General features: G+C 35.8%; 1 protein-coding gene across 1 annotated transcript in view; it reads left to right on the forward strand.

The window, feature by feature from the left end:
* Positions 1–24,504, forward strand: part of TRHDE (thyrotropin releasing hormone degrading enzyme) — a 216,505-nt gene extending 192,001 nt beyond the window's left edge. Inside the window, exons 16-19 of the mRNA XM_085221385.1 lie at positions 10,099–10,266; positions 10,743–10,883; positions 15,736–15,817; positions 16,851–24,504. Coding sequence (XP_085077511.1) covers positions 10,099–10,266; positions 10,743–10,883; positions 15,736–15,817; positions 16,851–16,994 — 535 coding nt within the window. The 3' untranslated portion in view covers positions 16,995–24,504. The remainder of the gene's footprint in view (positions 1–10,098; positions 10,267–10,742; positions 10,884–15,735; positions 15,818–16,850) is intronic.
* Positions 24,505–25,197: the final 693 nt, after the last annotated feature.

The raw sequence follows: 25,197 nt of genomic DNA on the forward strand, positions 1-25,197 counted from the left end.
TGACTCTCTGGCAGTTACTTCAGTCAAATTCTGAATGAGCGGAACAGAATGCCTAATTACTAACGCTGTATAAATGCTAAAATTCATAACTTTTTGCCATGTTTTTAATCTGTAGATTTTTAGAAGTTCTTACGAAATGAGTTTCTATTTTACTGGTATAATTTAATTGTGGATAAAGTGCTAAGTAATATAGAGAAATACAGTGATGTCTAAATCTGTTTTACCAGCATTTGCCTGCAGTTTCTGTGCTTCCTAGTGATTATATTTAGTCTGGTAGGTCCAGAAATTAATTACCAGCTACTCTTCACTGTAGGGTATTGAAATAATCATAATTATCAGTTACTGTTTGTACTTTGTAATTACATGTTCTTTACTGTGCAAATAATTTACCACTGTTCATGAAGTAAAATAGTGGTCATTTATAACACAAAGCCAAAAGTCCTCTTTGCATTTCCAGTGTTATTTGAAAAAAGCCATTAGATTTCCATTCCAACCATAGAAGTTCAGATTTTCTTAAGGAATTAGTGAATAATAGTGATCTGCAACATCAGCCTCCATGCACAAAAGTAAAAATCACCTATGAGACTTGAAAGTCTTCAATTTGTAAAGTGGCTTAAGTGTTGCAGTGTCTCATTTTTGAATGCCTGGTGCACTGGGCAGAATCATATGTTTGGAATTGCCCTTCCTATGAGATTTAGGAACCTCATAATGAAATTGATGGCAGCTGGTACACTGAGTGAAGAGCCTGCTAAAAAGGGACTCCAAAGAGAGTATGGTCACTTGTTAGGGACCAGCACTAGTGTGTAAACTGCAGCTATAGAGTTAGGGATCCTTTCAACAGACATCTTTCAAAATTGTTACTAGAGGTCCACTTCTTTGCTTTCCAAACACAACCAACAGAGGAGCAGTACTGTGATTAATCAGTAGCAGAATGCAGTAGAGCTTCAGTGTAATACCACACCTTACCTTTGTTATATGTAGAAGACCACACTCATCACTTCTATGTGAGATCATCCAGTCAGAATCATGCAGTCTCATGCCCCTGGGGTGGGGCAGGATTGCCACCCACTGGATCAGGCTGCCCAAGGCTATCCAGCCTGGCCTTGGAATGCCTCCAGGGATGGAGTATCCACAGCTTCTCTGAGCAGCCTGTTCACCACCCTAACCTGCTCCAACATCTGTGTGTGTTTCTTGTGCTGTGTATCCCAGGCCTGGACACAGCACTGTAGGTGGAGCCTTATGAGGGCGAACGAGGGGGACAATCCATTCCCCCACCCTGCTGCCACCCCTCCTGTGATACAGCCCACCATACAGTTGGCTTTCCCAGATACGAGCGCGCAGTGCTGACTCATCTCAAGCTTTTTGTCTGTCGATGTCTGGGGCTGGCTTAAGGCACCACAGCACACTTTACTCCTCTAACTGAAGCTCTGTTACTGTGTCTTATTTAGTTAGCAAGATAAATAGTTCATCTCTCCTGCCTAAAAATGAGAGCGTTCATCTGACAGAAGAAGGCTTGAACACCTGAAATATCAAGATTGCTTATTATGTAAAGGATTTGAGGTGGTATTACTCACTACCATTTTTAGAAGAAAAAATAAGAAACATAACTAAAAAAAAGTGTGACTCCAGATAGAAGCAGCAGTCCAAAAACATATCATTTAAGTAGTTCTAATAAGACAAGACATCTGATTGTACCAGTCTATCTTTATATTTTAATCCCTACAGTTGTTAAAAAGATGCAGTTATTTCTTTTAGCTGAAAATCTGAGATCAGACTTGAAGTTATGGCCTATTGTCTTTTCAGTCGTGGAATTTAAATAATTTTTCTCTTCTAAAATGGCTGAAGTCTCTGAAACGTTTTGCTTGAAAGTCTGCATTGACTTCTGACTTAATACAAAGAGTACCATTTTTGCTAAGCCAGCTTGGGATATATGCCATTCCTATACAGATGCACTGGAAATACTTGAAGCTTCTTTGCTGATGTTTAGAAGAATATAAGCTCAGTTCAAAACATGTAAGCACATTAAAATTTCCCTGGTAGTTTGAGAACATAAGGTTACTGGAATTCAGTCAACAGCAGAATGCTATACAAGAGAATCTACTGTTGGCTGAAAATTAAGATGTTTGCTTTTACCTTCATGTAATGGGGCTCATCCCTGTGAAGCTCTTTCATGTGTGAAGAAATACATTATTCACACTCCTTAGATATAACAGCATTGTGGTTCAGCCTAAAAAATTAACAAAATTACCATACAATGCCAGCCTGAGCTTGAGAATCATCCTTGTTAACCCCTTTAACCTTCACTGCTTTTCTATTCTGAAAGAAAAACACATTTCTAAGAGGATTAGCATTTTCAGACTTTCTGCCTTGGGTAGACTGAGTAAACGTGTATTTCTGAGGTTCAGGAAAGAATGTATGGGAGAGCTGCAATCTGTGAACTCCTGACAGGAGATATCGGAACAATCGTTAACATGTTAATACATGTAGGATGTCTCAAATAATAACTTATCCATAGATACAAGTGTTTTTTTGCAGAACTCTCTGTGAGTTGCAGGCTTGATTTTCATCCAGTTGCTGTTACCGTCCATTAGCTGCAAGTTGCCACAAATGTATTTCTGCTTGCAAAATGGACTGGGGAGATATGCTATAGTGATGATGGACAGGTTAGTGTGAATACGTGAACATGTGAAAAAGCTGCTTTGAACTGAGATGTCTGATTTTGCTTTCAGCAGTTAAAGATATCCTTGTATTCTTTTTCTGCTAGGGCTATGATGATGCTATTGTTTTGCTAATGTGCAGCAGTGAGCAGTGGGAGATGACTGTATTGCAACAGGCTGAATTGTGTGTTGATGTTTCTCTAAGACACTACTGAAGTCATTGGATGGCCCATACCTATTCAGAGCAAATTTGGTCTGCTCTTATATTTTCTTTGTTACAAATTTGCTATAAAAATACTATTTACTAGTTTGCTGTCTTCTAAATAGAAACAAATTACCATAATTAATTGCCCTAGTTCTTCAATATCCCTTGAAAACTTCTGATAGATTCAATTTTTTTATCTGGACTTTATGTAATTCTGGAGAGATTTTAGATTTAATGCAGTTTTTACATGTTTTTCAATTGTTTTGTCACAAATGCTCTGATCAGATTTTTTTTTTTTTAAGATAAGAATACTGCCTTGCAGATCAGTGGAAAACAATGGGAAGATCTAGTATTTTAACCTTGCATAAATTGAAAGAAATTCTGATGTTTACATATTTGGTATCTCTTGTCATTGGACCTGCTATGCTGATTTTATGGTTGATAGCAATCTACTAATTCTTAATCAAGAGAACTAAGTTTTACTGTGTTATTTCACAAGCAGAGGTAACGTAAAATACTTATTTTTAATATTTTTTTTCTTTTTTACAGTTCTGAGTATACTTTCAGTATATTCTTTCTAACAAGAGATAGGAAGATATTAGTTTTCTTTTTTCTTTTTTTAATAAAAGCAGCGCTTATATGAATAGATAATGTTTGTGGTTGAGTACTGACTGCTGTACTGGAGTGAACTGAAGTCAGCATCCATTCTGTACCCATTAGTCAATTAAAGTTGCATTCTTCTATCTTAATCATTGAGGAAAAAGCTGAGTGAGCCGGAAAATGCTGAATGCAAATCCAGATGTTTCAAATCTGTTCTGGTCTTTAATCAGTTCTGAGGACTTTTAAGGTACTGAGATGGGCCAGAGATATGGAATGAGAATATGCCATGAATTTTCTTGTTCTGTCTCTGAGTTATAAGTCAGGAAACATACAAGTGTCTTCATGTAGATTAGATCAACCTTTTTTGGTTTTGGTTACTAGTAAAATAAAATAGGGTCTTGGATCATTGCATTCTGCAACTCAACTACCTCATTTTATCTTTTTAAGTGTAATAATGCATGTGTGAGCTTTTATGTTTGCCATTTTAAAGACTTAAAATTAAACATGGCTGTGACCGTTTGGAACACTGGTTAATTCTTTATCAGTCATAAGAAAGATGGAAGTAATGAAGTAAGATGACTTCCCTCACATAATTTGAACAAAGACAGAAGTAACCAATGAGCCTTATTTGACTAAATCCCCACACTTGCTGTGCAGAATTTGTATTTACTCTGCAAGGGACAATGGATTCACGTTAATCCAGCTGCCTAAATTGACAGCCTGCTTACTTGGATGGACCTTTAACTGCTCAATGGAAATGCCACCAAAAAAAAAAGCAAATTACACTGCAGGAGTGTTTGTAACATGTCTATAAATGATACTGTCCATAGATCTGAGGGAATGGTAAATAACACAAATTACCAGTCATTAATTGAGATCAATTTCAATGAAGCCTGGCTTAAGTGGTAGAAAATCAAATGTTTTTCCAAACAAAGCATTTTTTCTTTCCTATTCCTCCTCCCTTGTTTCTCTCTCTAATGACTTGAGACATGCAGTTGTGTTGCTTTGTTTCACAGGTGTGCTTTAGTGTTACCATCTTACAACAACTTATAAATGTACCAGAGTTTAACAACCTACATGAATATTTGTGGAAATGTGGCCAGCAAGTTAATTATTTTTGTTAGTTGCTTGGAAAAGCGACCAACTTTTTTAACAGGTTTGATACCCACCAGTTATTTTTGGATATCATTAGTAGCAAACATGAAAAAAAAATGAGTTATTTTAATTTTTTTCACACATGAATGTCTGATAAATATAAAACAATAAAATGCATCCCTTGTTGTGTTCTCAACCCTTAGAAGTTTTAATTACTGAAAAAAAAATCAGGCATAGCTATTCATGCATTTTGAAATTTATTGGAGCTTTTCCAGCTAATGTCAGCTGATGTTGCTGAAATGATTTAGCTAATTAATAGGTTGTTGCTACATTTGAGTAGAATCTTATAATCCAATCAATAAAACTGTTTAAGAAGGAAGAAAGCAGTGCTGAGTGTGCAAGTTAATCAAGGAGTTAACACTCTGAAAGATCATCTGGGTAGTATGCCTGAAAAGTGAGAGGATTTAGTCTTGTGAAAGGCAGAACTGGGTTTTGTGGGGTTCAGGTAACATTTTTATCTTTTGACTTCTGTGTGTGATCAGGAAAAAAAAAAAAAAAGGACCCTGTATATAGTAGTTATGGATTAGCAATAACTAGCCTGAGATCCTTAGAAGCTATACAGTTTCTCCTCCAACTTTTCAGGAATTGACCTCTCCACAACTCTGTAAAAAAATTTAACAGAAAGGACCATATTTTTTGTTGCAATAAATGTTCATAAAGGGCAAAGGAAGAACTGTCTATTTTTTGCTTAGTCTCACAATGAAGTGCTTAACTCACCACTAACTCACTGAAATTGGTGTTGAATATATTCAGTGTGCTAGCACCATGTTCAGTTGTGGGATTTCTGCTGCAGGAAGGGAAAGGACCGATATCAGTAAGCATCACCTGAGGAACTATGTGTTCTCTTCAGGCCTCAGTCAAACCCGTGTGATTCCTGAAGGTCTGAAGCACACTGGGAATGAGAAGATATGGCATTCATAGCATTCCCACCCTGAGCAGCCATATAACAACAGAATCATAGAGTGTTTTAGATTAGAAGAGATGTCTGGAGGTCATCTGGTCCAACATCTGCCCAAGCAGGGCCACGTGGGGCAGATTACTCAGGACTTTGTCCAGGTGGCTCTTGAATGTTTCTAAGGAGGGAGACTCCACAACCTCTCTGGGCAATGTATCCCAAAGTGGAGTTGTCAGTTAATATCCCAGGGATTCTGTGTCAGAATAGCAATTAAATATCAAGTCCATCTCAACTCTGCTTTGGTTTTCAAGGGAAAATTGTACCCTCGATTATCTGGATGAATGTGTGCTATGGCAGAGAACATTCCTCTCCTTTGTGTGCACAGTGGTACTCCCAGAGTTTGTAATAGTGAGTAAAAGTACAAAATTTGGGATTGCCCTCACAGAAAATAGAATTTGTGTGGTGCTGCTACTTGTAACAGAATCTGGATTAACTATCTGCAATCAAAGTAATAATACTCCATTGTTCCATTCTTATCTGAGCATTGTAGCCTATTAAACAAGACTATAAATACAGTCATCAAGAAAAATAGACCTAAGTTAAATGTTAAATAGTTCCAAAAATAAAGAAGAATGTTTCTGATTAATTTTCTTTGTCAAATATTACTCTAAATGGTACTGAAATTTGTCTCTTAATCAAGGAAGTCTAAAATGTGTGCAATTACACTTTAAAAAATTAGAACACAGTTTGCCCAGAAGATAAATAATTATGGTTCAGTTTTATAAATGTATCTTCAATTGTTAGAACATACTTTAAATGGGAGCAAGTATGTACCAATTAATTATAACTTAGAAGATTATTCTTAGCTCATTGTAGAGCCTTATTATTTGCTCTTGAAAAAAATCCCTGTAAAGGCACAGCACGATTTTAATTAATTTTTTTCTAGCTGTTTAAATTTTCACTTTTTTCCCAAAGTATTTAATTTTTAAACATGAGCTCTGCTAGTCACATATTTCATTCTCAGACTCATATCTGTTAAGCAAGAAAAATAAAGTTAAGTAAATTGAATCACTGTTCAAATAAAAGCCATTTAAAGTGATGCTTTCAAAAGTTAATCTTTATTTTTATTCTTCTGAAGTATCCATCAATCATGTTAGTTCTTTAAAAATGAAAGCATCCTTGAAGGCCCAGATGAGGTTTAATGTAACAAGGGGATACGTTCTGCAGTGTTACTTCCTAAGCAGTATTGAAACAATAGTTAATTTTATCCACTTGATTCAGTTAAAACACTGGGCTAACGTTCCATGTGCTGATCCAATGGCATGGAACTGCAATTTTGGAAAAACATTTTCCATTAAGCTATATAATTTAAAAAGACTATAGACTAAGGAGGTTTCGCACATTTAGATAATGATGAAATACTGGCCCATAATGATTTCAGAGGAGAAAGAGCAAAAATCTCTACAAATGGAGAAAATTCAATTAGAAGGTTCTCTGTTGAGGCAACAGTTAAAGAGAAATTACTTTGGGGATATTCACATTTTCATAAACAATTTTCATTTCCACAAAAAAGAACTCATTGTCTACAGTTCTGATTACAGAACTCTCAGAGGAGTAATTTGTAGCTTTTCATAGTTGTAAGTTTTATAATTTCTAAAGGTAGCACTTTTAAAATCAATATTTGTTTTTTGATATCTTGGCTTGTGGGGGGTTGATTTTTTTTTTTGCACTGTCCTAGTGACTTATTAAGAGACCTAAAATTTTCCCTGAAGTGACTGCAGAGCTGAGAATATGATGCCCAAATTCATTTGCAGTCACAGTAGAGTTTTTTTTAGCGTGAAGCCTGGTGACCAGATTGCAAGCGTGGAATCAGAGCCATCACTTGTCTAAGTCCTTCCTCCTTCTCAGAGCATGCAACTGAGCATATGGTCACTGACTTAAATCCCTTCAGACATAAGGGACATCCCTTAATATGGCCTAGCTGGAAAAGCCTCTGGAGTTGATATGTTTTGTTGCAAATTGAAAAAAGGTAAACCTCATGAGTGAGGAATGCCAATTTTTCTGGGGTTCAAAGCATCTGCTTTGAGTTACCTTTGTTGCTGACTGTACCCAAAAACAGAGTGACAGTCCCTCCAGCATACATTTCCTTCCTACCTGAATTAATGGCACAATCAGCCTAAAAAGAATTGCCTTTTCCAGGTGCCTTATGGTTCCTTTGAGTATCTGTTGGCTGAATTGCATCTCTTGCAGTAAATGAAAGTATTTCTTCTGGCAAAGCTCAGCAAAAACTAGATGTGCTTTTAAAAAATGATTTAGTGTTTGTATGTCAAGATATAAAGCCCTTCTGGCAGTGAAATAAGGCTTGGCTGGGTTCAGTTGTTCTTCATATAGGATATCACCTGTTAAGACGGATTTGGGACAGCCAGTTGTTTGGTCCCCTACTTTCTTTAATTTATCATTTATCATGTTTCTTTCCAATGTATTAAAACCTAAATCTCAAATTAAAAGGAAAAAAAAAAAGATATTAGATGGTAAGTAAGTTGTTCTGTTGAGAATCATTTATGTTTGAAATATCCCAACGATGGTGATTATGCGGGACAGCTGGGGTGGGGCTGTTTTCACGCAGTGATTTGGTGGTGGGAGAAGAGGAAACAAACAGATCTTGAGCCATGCCAGGATCTACAGTATAACACCAATCTGCCCCGGCTACATGGCAGAAGTTCATTACAGAGATGAGCCATTGCACCTCTAATTTTTCCTTAGAAGGCAAAATTGCAAGTATGTGGTAAGTATAATTAGATGTTTCATATTACTAGGAATTTTATAATAGGTTGCATTTCTCTTGCTTACTCTTCTAGCTTGTCTTTGGAGAGTTTTCTCTTGAATAAGTATTTGAGTTTGTCTGTGTAAAATGCAAAATACCTCAACAGTAATACAGACAGCCCTGTGAGGAAAAATTCTCCAGGAAGCAGCTTTATTATGAGCTTTGTCCACTCCACATAAGCAAAATTCATGTGGCAGTCTGCATCTGAACCTGCAGATGCACCTGCAGATCTGATGACTTCTTACCAGAGAACAAGAATAAAGCCTGAAAATGTAGCTTCTCCAAAAAACCATAGCAGAAAAGCAGTGGGCATTGATTACCCAAAGGTCTTCAGCCAGGAGGAGAAGAGGGGTCCACTTTTTCTTTCCAGTTTGCTTTTATTTAGCTTCGTATTCTTCTTATTTGTTTTCTCAAGAGATGTCATAACTGTTGGGACTCCTTAGAGGCAACAACAATCTTCATCCCTTCACAGTCACCATTATATGGCCTCCTGCCTCCAGATGTGATGAGCAGCCAAAACTTCAAAATGTTAAAAACAAGGTTGTTCTCATTTTCCATGGATTCAAGCATGATCAATTCAAGCTGACAATAGAAATTTTCAATGGAAGAGATTTTTCCTGGAGGTCAAATAGACAAGAGTTAAAGAACTTTTTTGGTTCTTGAGTGATGTGGTATAGTCTGTGGTATGACACATTGGTAAAAGTCTTAAAATTGTGATGAAACCTTCTTTCTGTGTTGTGTAAGATTTGACATCAAATTTTACAGTGGAAATTTAATTCTCTATCCGACTATATTAGTGCCCAGATGATGACAGCAGTGTTTTGTACTTCCAGATTCTCTAAAGAGGTCTTGCATGTGAACTAGAAGTGATTCAAGCCAGCCACTAGTAACTAGAGAATGGTATTTTAGTACAATTTTTACCAGCAAATGAAGGGTGCATTTTCTGCGAATGTCATACTTCTCTGAGAATGGGCTAGCTTTACCTGTAGGAACACCCTTCAGTTGGCAATTGTTTTAACTTCCATGCTTATACAGGAAGCATAAGCAGTGTAGGAAATTGAAAGCTCAGCTGAGATCTTGTTAGAAGAAAGTGGTATAAATGCACATCCTATATAAGTTCTGAATTTGGCTTCAAGAGGCTGTTTCATTGAACTGTAGTCTGAGTTTATAGTATTGGGGTAGCATATTGTTTTACAAGCATTCTATAGCATAGTGGTTTTTGTATTAGTATTAATAAGCTGAGTAAATGACCAGGTCTCTACATCTCTTTACTCCTGAAAACATCGTTTTTGGATATAATTTTTTCTTTACTTGTGTGTTACTGTATGAAGATGGAGAACTTCGCAGCACAAGCAATGAGAACTGATCAGCTCTCATTTTAAAAACTCAGGACTAAGGAAAGGAGGAGGAGTTTTGGCACAGAGCCCAGCAGCAGGCTGATAAGATCCCATATTAATTTGCAAAGCTTATGTTACCTGTCCTGCAGGTTACATGATACATTACATGTTGATGAACTGGACACAGTCATGATTTATGTTCTTCTGTCACTATGAAAGGGTTATGAAAGGAATGGCAAACATGCATTATCTATTAGAAAATCCATCAGGATATCTGGGAAAATTTTTGTGAATTTAGGAGATATAGATGTAGTTTTGCACAAGAACAATTGCAGTTGGAATATCCTAAAAGTAGTGATGTTCTTAGTTTCCAATATCAGGAGGCTGCTTATTTATCAAAGTGCAATTCCTGATTTCTTTTTCAGAATCCCACTTAATGTGAGAGATATTGTCTACTGTACAGGAGTTTCACTGATGGATGAAGATGTATGGGAGTTCATTTGGATGAAATTTCATTCTACACTAGCAGTTTCTGAGAAGAAAATATTATTAGAAGCCTTAACTTGCAGTGATGACAGAAACTTGCTTAACAGGTACAAAAAATTATGTAAAGATTTCTATTTAAATTTTCATGTTATTTTATTAATAAACATAGAAAATAAAACATTATTTATTTCTGAATTGTCTTATGTTCATTAGCAATGTTTGAAATATTATAATATTTTTGTTGTTTTGTTGGCATACTCTTTTTGTAAATGTATTGACCAGTCTGATCTTATTGATTTCATAAAACTATACATGAAAGATTTTACTCAGCTTTTACTGAAATATTTTGCATCCCTCCAATTATGCTATCTTTAGAATGCTTTACCAGCATTCAGTATCAAAACTCAAGATTCATCTGATTCATAGATGTGTCTGGTCTTCAGAAATAAACCACAAAACTTGGAGACTTAAACAAATCATTTGACAGTGGCTATTTTTTTTCAGAGTTTTTAGATATGCTGTTGTTAGAGTATGTGTTGACTGAACTAAATAGGATTTTTTCTTCATTTTTTTTTCCTACCAGGCTTTTGAATTTGTCTCTCAACTCAGAAGTTGTCCTGGATCAGGATGCAATTGATGTGATAATCCATGTTGCTCGAAATCCGCATGGAAGAGATCTTGCTTGGAAGTTTTTTAGAGAAAAATGGAAAATATTAAATGCCAGGTAAAAATTAAAAGAAAATACATGAAATTTATGTTCATTATCTTGTTTTTGTGTAGTTTGTGTAAGTATTGTACATATATGTATTTATGTATGTTTCTGAACCAAATACATTCTCTTTTTCTATGTATAGAAATGTATCTAAATATGAAATACATACATGTAAGCGACAAATACATTTATTCTTATCACACCTAGAAACATTTCTCTATTAATGATCTGTATGTATATCTATCACTGTACTGTGTCTGTGCTTAGGATAGTGAATTCTGCCTGTGTGTCAAATTGCTGCAATTTTACTTCTACATAGATAAAAAAGGAGGAGTTCCCAAAGGAATTTAGCTGGTTTTAAGTCTGATAGAAAAAATCTTTTCAAGCACAGTAGTTCAACTGCCATTGAGGACATGGAGGGTAGGGAACAAAGCTAAACTCTTTTTGAAAATTTCTGTTTTCAAAAGGATTTCTGATGCTTTCCTTCCATGCTGTGTTTCAGTTGAGTTCTAAGTAACTGAAGAGCAACATTTGGAATTAAATATAAATGAGCAGGAAGAAGATGGGTTTGCTCCTTATACCATGAGCACTATGAATCCTTTGAAACGTGCAACATGCTCCTATTCAGATGCATAGTGAACGTTTGAAAATCATTTTTTGATGAAGATTTTGATATTAATTCAATGAATAAGAAGTTTGTTTAGTTATTTATGAACAGCCAGATGGTCTGAAAGATTTCACAACTCATACTGACAGATTAGAAAGGACCATAGCTCAGATGAAGTTCAAGTTCTCAAAAGCAGATGTCCAAGAAATTAGGACCTCAGGCTAGGCCACCCTCATGGTTTTGGTAGATATTGCCAGATGAAGTAAGAGAACTGTTCCATTCTGGACCCATGGGAAGCCTTCTGTTGTACCACAGAGTATTTTAAATGATGCATTTAAAATGCTGTTTTTAATTAACTAAATCCTTCTCCTTACTAACTAGATGCACAAACTTGCAATGTTCCATACAATCAAAATAAGAGTTAAGGAAACTCAGGGACTATGCAACTTCCCTAAAAATTAAAAAACTTGTTCATGCTGTTTTGGATGATATTTTATAGTCTATTTTTTATGTTGTAGAGGAAGTTTGGCTAGGAAAACAGGTTTGAGCTGAAGTTTGGTTTGGGGAGTTTACATTGCAGGGGCATATTTTGTGAAAGCTGTAAGACTACTAGGAGTTTAAAAATTAATAGTCCTCCACTGCTGGTATGATTATTCTAGAACTGGACTTTTACTCAGAAAGTTCATGGCAAAACCATTATTATTATGCAATCCAGTGCAATTTAATATGCTCAGAGTAGCAGCTTGTATTTTTTTCTTCCTTCAGGGATTTATATAGGGATTTATGCCTAAACTATTTGGGCATAAATTTGTCAAAATTTGTATTGGGTATGCTCATCTGACAACCTAGCTAACAGCTGTGGTATTAGGCATGGTCAGAGTTAGACGGTGTAGACAAATGGACAAGATTTAGAAAACAAAGTTTGATGCCAGATTTTTTTTAGTGTGTTTTAATTTTTGATAGCTTATCTGTGCTTAAAATTGTAATTTTACTTATCTCTCTTGGTATGCATTGCTGTTATCTGAGCTCATAGCAATCAGCAAGGCCTCACTGAAAACCTTTTAATGTCTTTTTTTTTTTTTTTTTAATGAGAAAATAACAGTCTATCTCTTTGCCCAACACTGACTTTGTATTTCATAAGGAGTTTGATCTCCAAACACAATTCAGAATCAACAAAAGGATTGTAGCAGTTGCCATTTGCCCTGTGCATTTTTTCTGACAGGGGCATCCAATGGAGTTTCTATAACTGCCAAAGGATTTAATGCAGTGGAGTGAAATGCTGCATACAAGCTGCACTTACACAGTGTTTATTGAAAATAACTTCAATTTGTAATTACAGATTAAAATCTTCTATGAAAGTATTTCAGAATGAGGAATTGTTCTAACACTTTACTCCTTAAAATATCCAGTGAAACACGTAATAAAATGCAGAATTAGGCTTCTGATTTAAGCTTACTACACTACTACATTTTTTAAAATGCAAGCTTTATTGCTGAATTATAGCTCAAGTGTACTCTGTCTCAAGACATTTTTTTCTACAATTATAATTAATCATTTAATTTTATGTAAAACTATAATACTCTGTAATAAACATTAAATTAATAAGGTGATATCTCTATGGTATTTTCCATTGAATTTACTAGAGAAAATGTTGATGTATGAGATAATAAGAAATAGCTGAGGGCAATAGAATTATGCTATAATGATATTTCCTCTAACTTTAAAACATTGCATATCAAAGAGTTGGAATGACAGCCAGATAATGTCATCTCTTCTTATTTATACATTATACTTGTATTCACATTGCACAGAAGATATCAATAATATCTGAAGTCTTTAAAAGCACTCATGTTGCTTTTACATAGGCTACCTACAAATTAAAGTGCCCAGTCTTTGTGGGAAATCAGTGGGAGTAAGACTGTAAAGATTTAAAAAATTCTGAAAAAGAGAATTGAAAACATTATGCTCAAATTCCTATTATCTGAGTGTGCAATACTTGGACTTCTAAATTATTTTGATCATGCATGCACATAGTGTCTGTGTGTGAAAACTGACAGTCACCTATAGGATTTCCTCCTTTCCTTCGTGCCAAGTGCTGAGTCACTTCTCAATTTTGGGAAATTTGTCAATAACTGGGAAGCCATTTATATCTGTCCCAAGTGGATGGAATATGCTGCCTCTCAGTTTCAGTTCACACAAATGCAGAGCCTGTACAATTGTAAGGAATCAGAGGATTGCTTCTGCAGAAGTAAAGGAGCAGGTGGAGAGCTCCTGACTTGGGAGCTGAAATGTTTAAGGTTTTGCTTCTACAGTGCTATTGTTTTTTCTGTGAAGAGTAGAAAGACTGATATTTGCAAGATTTCTCATATACATGTGTGTATTTTTATGTTTCACACTTGCAAGATGCCATTTTAGGCTCTAGCTTTACTGTAATTTTTGCTATTAGAGCCCATTTTATGGTTGCTATTAGTGGCTGACTTTTTAACAAATATACATAATGGTCAGTAACCAATGCAGTTCTACATGAAGTTATAGTTTTCAGTGGAAGGAATTTTGTTACTTCTTGTTCACACTGTGGATTCAGTACAGAATTGAAGAAAAATAAAAACCCTCAAATGGTTTTTATGAGGTCACTTCTGTAAAGTGGATTGGTAACCTTGTCAAAAGACTCCATCAAGAGGAGGTTCCAATTTTCCAAGCAGTCAATTATGATTCTAAACTGAGAACCTAATAATAAAGGGCTTTGTTAGAAAGCCTAAGCTTGCTTAAAGGACCATGAAATCCATACTTCCCATAGGAGGTGTTTGCCTCTGGATGCCTCTATACACTGATGTGGCTGAGGTTTTAAAAAGAGACATGTACTTTCTGAAATACCCATGAGTAATTCAATTATTAGTGCTCATAGAATAGGATTTGTGATCCCTGCACCAGTGTTTCCGTTCAAACAAGCTCAAGATAAACACAGTATATACCTTCCTCAAAACAGAAATTTCTCAAAAAAACAGCATTTCCCTTCTCTCTCTCTCTTCCCATGCTGTCCCTCTCCCTTTCTCTCTTCCCTTTTGGAAGAACTGTCTGGCTTACAGTACCTAGGTATGTAAGAATAATTAATTTCAGGGTAATAGAAGCAGAACAGAAAGCTGTGACTGTGCTTTGAATTCCTCTTCTTAGTCATTTTGTAAAAGCAAAGTGTGAACTGAGTTATTCCCTCAGAGAAACTTAATTGCAGTGAGGTCTATTGGCATTATTTCTGCATGTCTGGCAGGAGAGCTGAATTCCATATCTTCAGAACAGTCATGTTCAAATTAGCTACATATTTCTTTGGATATATGTGCAGATAAAGATAAAGATAACTATTTGTGAAGTGCTTCTTGCTGTGCTGAATGACAGCTAACTTGAAAAGAATTGCTTTTGGTTTACAATGAATTTGCGTTCACTGTACTGAAGACATTAGGAAAAAAAAACACCAACAACCCACAGACTATTCCAACATGTGATGCAAAACTTCAGGTCTAATACTGTTTGAGTTGCTTTGTTTGAGAAGCTGAAAAAAGCTTGTGGAGAACAAGATGGAAGGATAGTATTTGAATGACCAGTTTCAAAGCAGCTGCCCACAGAATGCCATTGCTGATTGTTATTGAACATCCTACCCAGCTACAAATCAGCTTTTAAATATTCTTTGCCCAAACTTTTGAATTTTCATTGACAAGCTGATTCTTTGAAGATATTACATGATAGCCCAGGGGATTATTTTAGCACTATTATTTTCTATCAACATTGTTTATTTTAATTATCTGGTACTGGAACAAGAGGATTTGATTCAGTTCGCTTATCCAGTGCTTAATTGTAATGCAGATGAGGTGGATAAATGGAAAATACAGGGATAGCTGCAGAACTTCTAAAGTCTTTTGTGATGGTAGAGCTAGGAGGGCTCCTCAGAATATTTCTCCATAGATGCTGCTCTTCTCCTTCAATAGTGCTTGTATTTTGAGCTGCTTGATGTCATGATGTGGAAGGCTGTTTAATTAAACATGGGATGTTTTTCCAGTTTGGTCCTCTCCCTCTTTTGGAAATCTTATCTGTGACTGGAGTTAATCCCATTCTGCTTAATAGTGGCTGACTAAAAGTTATCTGCTATTGTCTTGGATCTCCAGAATTGATCCCACATCTTCTCCCTTGTGTAACAGAAGATTACTTTCTCAATTTTGTCTGACCTGGCTCTTGCACTGACTTTATGCATCTTCTTTGCCCTTGCAGGTATGGAGAAGCATTATTTATGAATTCAAAGCTTATCAGTGGAGTCACAGAATTCCTTAATACTGAAGAAGAACTAAGAGAGGTAATTTTTGAGTGACTTCCAGACCATAAGGCTGTTTTTATTTTAAGGATGAAGCAGGGCAGGAGCAAGAATGTGTCAGCAGCTGCTAAGGTCAGAGAAGCTGAAAAAATGTGTGAAAAGGACAGGCTTTTTCACTTTTTAACCCATAGAAAAGCTGATGAAAATAAGATTTAAATACATAAGGTGAATTTGGCATCATCAGGAAACAAAAATTTACTAATTGTGAATAACAGTGGCTAAACCTACCTGATTTTATACAAGTCAGTATAACTGGCAATGTACTGTGCAGATCAGCCTTGCAGCTCTCACTTAAAAAGAACAGTAATTGAAAGCACACCAGTGCCATCAGCTATAATAGCCCAGAGGCTAGGGCTATAATTTGAGTATACATAAGAACTGAGCAGAGACCTTTTCACTTTGTTCAAAAAAGATCAAAGTTTTATCATAAGGGAAAGAATCTGTTTCAGTCTTTCATCAAATGCATACTGCTTGCTTTGTTGCCATTCGCTTCCCACTGTAACTAGCCATTCCTTTTCTAAACAACTTGTATTATATCATCAAAGGGATTCTGCAAATCAATTTGGTAAATAAACTCTTGAAATAAATTTGGTAAAAAGTTTGGTTAAACCAAAGGATATCAAGGCTGCATTCTGCTGATATTTACAAATAAACCTGAATTAGAATCTTTTACAGTGCTTCCAGCTAAGTTTCCTAGGTAAAAATAAAAGTTCAGAGTGGACCAGCTGTCCATGCAGTGCATCAACCGGGCTATGGGAGAGAACGAGGAAATGGTATTAATGTGATCCAACACTGACATGTCAATACCTTCCAGTACAATTTGAAGTATTTACTTCATATATAATTGACAATCTGCTGTCTTATTACATTTCCTATTAATCCTTCTATGTGATGGTACATATACTTCAGTAACGATTATGCAGATTTGTTCTAAATGCCTGGCTTGTTTATGTGAACTGGAAATATTTGCTTTCTTTAGTTCTTGCAAATTTAACTTGTTAAATTGTATTTCCAGCTGAAGAACTTTATAAAGAGTTATGAGGAGGGAGCTGCTGCCTCTTTCTCTCGTGCTGTGGAAACAGTGGAAGCCAATGTGCGGTGGCAAAGACTTTATAAGGAAGAACTATTCCAGTGGTTAAGAAAATCCTTAACACACTAATCTGTCTTTCCAGCCGAACTTTTAACCAGAAGCACTACAAAAGGAAAGAAGTTTAAGAAGTGATCAGCATTAAAATCATGAAGACAAGATCAAATTGCAGGGAGTTTTCTTTTTCCTTTTTTTTAAATTATGGGTTGTGGTTTTTTTTTTGTTCTTTGTTCTTTGTTTTGTTTTTGTTTTTGTTTTTTGTTTTTTGTTTTTTACACTGGACGGTTGTGAAATTGTCAATAAGCTTTTCAGAAGAGAAGGTCATGAATGCTTGTGAAATCTGATCCTCAGTGTACACAACCAAACATGATATTAAGTGGTGCATGTAAATGTTGAAGAAAAACTAGAAAACAAAAAACCCTTCAAAGACTATTTTGTGCATGCTTTTACTGTCTCTGCCTGTATTCTAGCATGCTTGTGTATAACAGCCACATTTTATATGTGAATTCCAGTTACATCAACGATGGGCATTATACAAAGCACAAAGACTTCTCTATGACAATCAGTGTTGCAATGAACAAAAAGAAGGGAAGGAAGAAGAAATGCAGAAGGATTCCAACTTAGGGCAGTATGAGATATAAATTCAGCTTTCCCACTAGCTGCCAATTAGTTCACCATTTAGACTGACTTTTGATTGTCACAAAGGTGCCAGCTCATTTTTTGTGTTGCCAGTTGTTGTAGCTGCAGTTTCCATAGTCCCAAATTTAAATTATCATCTTGGAGGGGAAGAGAGAGAGAAAATGAGAGAGAAGGACATCATTCAATCATTCATGCGCACTAGTTATAAATTTATTCACTGCTGATCAGTGAAACTGTGTAACTTTAGCTGTGAACATAGTCAGTATCTATGAGAAGAACTTTGCATTGATTTTATAAAATCCGTGAATCACTTCTGAGCAAATTTAGAAGGCAGTGATATTCATGATGGGTCACCTAACCTGTGCAGTAATAACTTATGCAGCTGATAATGCACAAATATTATAAGTAGACACAGGATTTAAATGGGAATTAGGAAAAGAGGAGAATATCTTCCATTCAAAGACAAAAAATTAACCAACTGCTCTGCTGCATGCAGTAGACCAGCCTCGGTAGTGATTTACTATGACAGACAAATCATATTCTCCATGTGGGCAGTGTCTTTGCAAATATGGACTGTGCCATTTATACCAACTTAGAAAACTGAAATATGGAGAGAGAAATGTGTGCGTGTGTATGTATTTGTATAGGATAATACCACAAACATGTTTTTTCTCTTTCCTTGTATTTCACATAGAAGTTTTCTAAATGAGTGATACTTTTCTTACTCGCTTGGTTCTTTTTCTGAGTTTTTTAATTTGAGTGGTCAGTGATGCAGTGGAAATTTTAGTTGCACAGTGCCCATCTACACCATTAGTGCTATTCAATGAGCTGATTCATCTTTGGGTCAAATGCTCTCCTCTCCACGATGGAGGAGACAAACAAAAAAATAATAAAACTACTGAGTCTACAAGAGGCAGGTTGCAGTAATTTCAGAGGGTGGTTATAGATGTGTAGAAGTGTTTCTTTATCACAGCCCAGTGCATCTCAACCATCTGATCACATCATTGCCTGTACACTGGAAACATGTGGTCAGACAAATTAGAGGACGTACATTTTATCGTGCTGTTTTCTTCACAGAGCATGGAAATTACCAAAATGTTTTACACTATCAGTTTCTTAACTCTAGTGAGTTGCTTGTGAATTGAAATATTAGTGCAAAAAAGAACCAAAACCCAGCATCTTCAGTTATTATCAGAGTTGTGTGAAGACAGCATTGATTTCTGGGCTCGCATTCTCATGGCACTCTCCCTCAAGAACTGGTAAATATTTCATAACTAAGCTGTCCTACCACTATCATGGGCACCCATTTTGAGCGCTTATTTTGTGATATTACCAAGGTACTGTTTGCAGACTAAGTGCATAAAATGCTTGGGTGGTCATCTGCTCCAGGGTATGTTAGCTTGACTACATATAACCAAAAGAAGAGGTAATCCTGTTCTCTCGTACTATTAACTCTTTGCCTTATATTAATCCCTAAACCTCTGTGCTGTGTTGCAGTACTAGTGAACCTAGTGCCCGGAGACATTATTGTGTCCATGTTGAATGAAATCCTCCTCCTCCTCCTATGTATTTTACCTACCTCACAGGCATGTTGTGAGGCTTGACTAATGTTAGCAAAGCACTTGAATATCCTCTAAAGAAAGGCATTTAAAAATGCAGAGTATTATTTTATGTGGTTGACCAAACTCAGCCTCAATGCCACTATGTAGCTGTCACACTTTTAATTTCTACTGAATGAAATTGTATGTGGATTTGTTATTATAAAAAAGCAAGCCAAATACTCTTTATATTTGTAATGAAGCCCAAAGTTACAATCTCCAAAGAGTGCACAGAAAGCCAAGCACTCAAACATGAGTTACTTTGGGAATTTCAGAGAAAAGAAAGGTGAATAATGGTTTTCCCATTTCAAATTCAAGATTGTCTTTGATGACTTTTGTTTTTCATCACCACAGACTAAGCCACATGCCTCCAGACTGCATATAAAAGTTTTGGGCCTTTCCACTGATAAAGGGCAAACTAACAATGTGTTTCAAAGTTGAAAATTTAATTCAGCCTGTGTATTCTGCACAGTGCGCAGAAATTTGTTGTTCTTTTTAAGTTCTTGCACATTTATCTGATTTTGGATGCAAATTAATATTGTAGTTGCTTTGAGCAACTGGTCTATCACAAATTTTAAGCCCTAGATGTATCTATTATACATACCTATTGATGTATTGCTTATAATTGTTGTATTATAATGATGTTTGTATTACAGCCCTAATTAAGGTTGACTTAGTCTTTCCATTGTAATTTTCTATTCTTTTTATTTTTATATTTTTTATTTAAGCTGTTTCACACTGAATCAGGATGAAATTTAAATGGACTAAATCCAACAAAATTATAACTTTTTTTTTTATAGGTTTTTACAATATTCAATCCCCCTGTATTTAATTATATGTCTTAAGAATTTTTTTTTGTAGGAAGTTTCACACAGCTATGTGTTAAAAGGATAGTTAATACCTCATGGGAAACTCTAATAGTCTTCTTAAAAAAAAAAAAAATCTATTTATCTATTGATATTTTTTCTCCTTTACCAGTCCTTTTCTTCCTTTGTCCTCATTTAAAGATGGGCACATTTTTATAATTTGGATTAGGACTAATAAACCAAATACCCCAAACTTCTTAACATTTTCAAATACAGTATGTAAATCTGTTCTTTTTATGAGAGGAGATGCTGCAAAATGTGAAACCAGTGTGGATTTGGTCCTTATTCAAGCTTAGAAGTCATTTTATAGAGATCTGATGAGGCCTTTGCATGACTTGAGATTCCTTGCAGCTTACTAAATCATATAGGAAGGCATAAGGACACAATTTTATGCTGTCATAATAATATGGCAACCTATTGTACTTCTTTAACACTGTCCACTACAAAAATTCTCAACTTATAACTTTGTAGCTGGTCGAAATACTATTCTTATATCCTCTGCTGACAGCTATTAAAATGATAGTTGCTGCTAATTGTGACTAGAGCAGAACAATGAGGAAGCTTGCTTCTGAAATGAAATGTCATTTCTGCCATTACTGAGAGTACTTTGAACATTATGTTTGACTGATTTAGATGGAAAAACTTCATATGTCATTAAGTTCTTTCAAATTTGTGACCTTTGATGATCTTTTCAGTGAATATAGCAAGAATTCTGATACTATGATGGGAACTGAAGGTGAATTTTATGTAGCTTTTTGGCTGTTGTGGATGTTTCATTGGGCTTTAGAGGAAATATCACTACTGATGCAGAGAGGACTTTTCACAGCAAGAATTTTAAACCATACAACTAAACCTAAATCTAAATTGCAAAAAATAAAAGAAGAAAATGTCATGTGTATGTACATATATGTATCTCTGTAGAGATAATTTTCCCATGAAATGTTAGTCAGTCTAATTCTTTGGATAGAATGGTGTGGATATCTGACGATGAGGGTGGCTTTGTTTAAGTACCTGTGTAATAAGATCTTTGTTTTCCACGTGACCATAACCAATACTGCAGTCAGTGAAAATAGACTTCGAGTCAAATGTGAAACTTTCTCTTTGAGGAAAAGCAATGTGACTTTGGAAGCTGTTTATGTAATATAATCAGTTTACCACCACTTCTGATACAAGTACTTAGCATATCAGGCCACCTGTCCTAAAGCAGGACTTAAGCCACAGTGTCAGTATGAGTACGAAGGAGTAAAAGCACTGTCCTGTTGCTAAGCAGCCTGAATGCAGGCTGTTCTCCCAGCCTTAGGTGGAGCAGCCTGAAAACTGCGGGCTGAATCATCCACTGCCCATGAGCCTGCCTGCATCAGGAGGGCAGCTGGAGTGCAAAGAATATCCATCCAAGTTTCTGTCAGCTAGATGGCAGGGACAGAAGGTCTCTGCTGGCTATGGGTTGTGGATGGTCTTCGGAGATTAGCATTATTGCCTTGTGTGACCTTGGAAACAGGTCCAGCTAGTGAGTCTGCATTGAATGGAAAAATCCAAATCTCTGCACTGCAGCCACCGCAACCGGAAATTGTTGACCAAAATCTTTGTAATGATCTCAAATATTGTAGTGTCTGTTGTTGAGAAATCATTTCAAACAGTCAAAAATACATTAAATTTTCAAATATGCATAAGAATGGAGACAATCTTTATGATATTTTTTGTTAATATTGAGAATGTGCCATGAGTTCAGCCCATTTTCTAACATAGGATTTGGAAGGATGTCACTACAAATTCTTTGTGCTCGTAGTGGTACTTACTGTACTAATACCACCAAAAAATTCAGGTGTCTGTACAAATGTGTGACACTGGTGTCTGTGCAGTTCCCTTTTTACATGTAAAACTTTAAAAAATGAGCCATTTTGTTTTTCATGCAACTATGGGAGCTTCTGCCTATCTTCTGAAATCCAATAAAACCACCTTGGCTTGAGTGAGTAGCCCCTGCTGGCATAAGGAATTTATTTTTCAAAGAGAAGGAAGGAAAGGAATGCAGTGCTGTGCATGAGGATTTTTTACTGAAATAAGGCCATATGCCCTGGTTGGAGCAGAATTTTAACGTCAAGTGTATTTTGAAGAATCTGGTGGAACTGGAGTGCATCTTGTGTCTTCATGCTGGCAGTGGAAGGCAGCTGCACCTGAGAATATCCTACATTGTAACCCAGTTGAGTTCGGCTTGTATGAAACACTTTCTACACGGAATGGTTTCAGGGTGACTTTGTGTTTAAGGAGAACCACCCACATGCACATGTGCTGTGGATTCAGAGCAGATGTCCTTTCTCTGAAAACAGCATTTATACTTTGCTGATTTGTACTGAGTGATTTAAGTGTGGAGGGGTAAAGAAGTATTGCTGAATACTTTGCTTATTTTACGTACGCTGTTTACTATGGAGTGATGTTGGTGAAGAGCATGTGGATGGGCAGCGCTGTAAGAGTATGGAGTGCAGCAGGGGCTGTGAGCCAGAAGTCCCCACCGTTTCCTGCTCAGCATCATGTGGGTTTGCCCGATAAGGATGCCGCTGGTGCAAAGGAGGAGGCCAAGAACTGAGATGCAGTCTCTGTTCTGTGCAATCCATTTTGATACAGCTAATTTGTTCATCTCTGTAATTTCAAAAAGAAGTCTCACTGAACTAATGACACATGTGTGGCCATGGCTCCTCAGACAGCACAGCATGAGATAGATCCCTTGAAGTGACCAATGTGAACTGCAGCTGAGGATCTAACTAACCCATTGCTGTCAGAGCAGCCCTGAGGTGCCTGCTAGGCTGGTGTACAGACTGGTTCACATGTTTGTGTGTATGCTTCAGTAGCACGTATTTGATGACAGATTTTTTTGTTTTGTCTTTCTTTTGCTTTTTTTTTTTTTTTTTGTTAGAGTAATACTTTGTGATTGATTCCAGTGTGATAAAGCTTTATAATAAAATGTTTGGAGAACTGCAGAATACTGTATTGTGAAGAGTGTGGCAATGACCCTCTCTTTCCTGCAAACAGTAGATTTCACCAACGATGAAGTTCCCTGGACATTCTGTGGAGAAACATTCCGAGCAGTTCAATGGAAACATCATTGTAATTACTGTATAACTATCCTGTACAAAGACAGCTTTATTATATGTGTAAATGTAATTTTGCTATGTTGTTTTTATGTTCAAAGGACAACAGACTGGTGTGGATGAGACATACAGCCTTATATAAACAGAGATTGCAGTTTCTGTCTGATGTTTTACTGAAAGGTGTTTGTTTGCTCTATTTTTGCAGAAGATAAACACATACATAAACTATTTCCCTGAAAAGTAATGACCTATTCCATTACATATGCTTCAATGACATAATGAACTATAATATTGAAAATAAAGGCTTGGTAATAAATTGCATTTTTTTCCCAAGAGACTCCACACTTAAGATCTTTTGACACCTTAAGAAAAAAGAAAAAGTCCGGCAGCTATTAATGCTGGTTATAATGGATGAATCCCTCTATTAATTCTGTCTCAGCCTTAGATTAATTCTGTATTAATTCTGAATACTGTAATTAGAAGAACATATTTTTCCATCACTTCTCAAATCTGTACTCTTATGGAATTCAGTTCTTTGTCAAGAAAGAGGTGGAGCTCATTCAGCTGAGATACAATTCACTGGTGGTTTCACACAAATAAGTGTTTGCAAGATCAGAATGCCATTTTCATTTACAGGAAACACAGATCACTGCATTATGTCAGTTTTGTCTCTATGTAACAGCTATACATGAATGTATAGCTTCTAATTCTGGATCATTTGCTTTGACAAAGCCATTCATACCTAGACCTCTCACTTAAAAGTTTCAGCTCAGCAAAGCAGTTGACCATGTATGTAGGCAGAAGGCAATATCCCTAAATTCTGTGGACTTAATCATGTGGTTCAATTTATGTAAAGTTGGCAAGTGATGTAGTCACTGGTTTCAAGCTCAGAATATAGTGATGTGGTTTTGCTCAACTTAGAGTCATTAGTTTCTTTTTGTTGAGCCAATTGCTCTTCTTGTCTTTTCATTTTTGTAGGAAAACATATTTTGCATATAAAGAGAAGATATTAATTCATTCTCAGTTATCTAAAAATGCCAATTTTAATAGGGTTTTTCATTTAGTGTTCGAAACATCGTAGGATTTGGGAATATGAACAGAGTTATTCTTACAATGTTAGTTAATGAATATACAACACTAATCAGCAAATTAAACCACTAACAAGATAAAATATATGAATTTATGTTACATTTTACCAGAAAAGTGTTCTTCTATGATATGCCTTCAAAAAGGACTCCATAAATATGAGATCGGAATGTGTTCAACATAAAATTTTATTCCACACCAAGAACTGACTAAATGGATTTTTTTTTTTTTAAATGAGAAGCTTTATCTTCTGTATTTTTAGCAGAACAAATTTGAATTTTTTCTCTGATAATAAAATTTTGTACAGGAATGTGTAATTCATCACTGTCTTAATTTTCTGACGTGGAGACACAGCTAAGATAAATAATACCCAGCCTTTTGATTATGCTCCCATTTCAGTTGAGATAACAGTTTAATAATGCTGAATAGATACACTGAGGCTTTACAAAGAAAAACATGCAAGAAAATGTATTTTTTTGACAAGAGGAATTTTTCAAAGCATTAAAATGCTGAGACTAGTAAAAAGCAGAGATCCTGAGAAAATACAAAATTTGGGCTTGGAAATATTTTTAAGCTGAGACGGAATAGAGAGCAGTGCCTGTCTTTTGTGGTTTTCTAATTATGTAAATTTTGAATGAGAAAAAAGATATTTTCATTGCTAAAAGTGATTTCAACTGGAATGCAAATCAAATGATTTTTTAATAGAGTGCTTGAATTCAGTCGATTATTTTCCTTTTTTGAAGAACAGTTTTCAGTAACAATGAGATGTGAAATATGTGCAATTATTTACCCATTGGATAAAATCATGTTCTCACTGAAGTCAATTGGAGCTTTGACATTGACATCACTGGCAGTAAAAGCCAACACTGTATTTTTCAGAATACTTTTCAAGAACAGAATGTCTTCTTTCTTTTACAATAAAGATGTTTTCTTCTGTATTTGCACACCTTAGCATGCTGAGAAAAAAATAAATAGGAATCTGTATGGTCCTGATTTTGTAAGG

Source organism: Meleagris gallopavo, chromosome 1 (assembly GCF_905368555.1).
Source record: "Meleagris gallopavo chromosome 1, MGAL_WU_HG_1.1, whole genome shotgun sequence".
Taxonomy (NCBI): domain Eukaryota; kingdom Metazoa; phylum Chordata; class Aves; order Galliformes; family Phasianidae; genus Meleagris; species Meleagris gallopavo.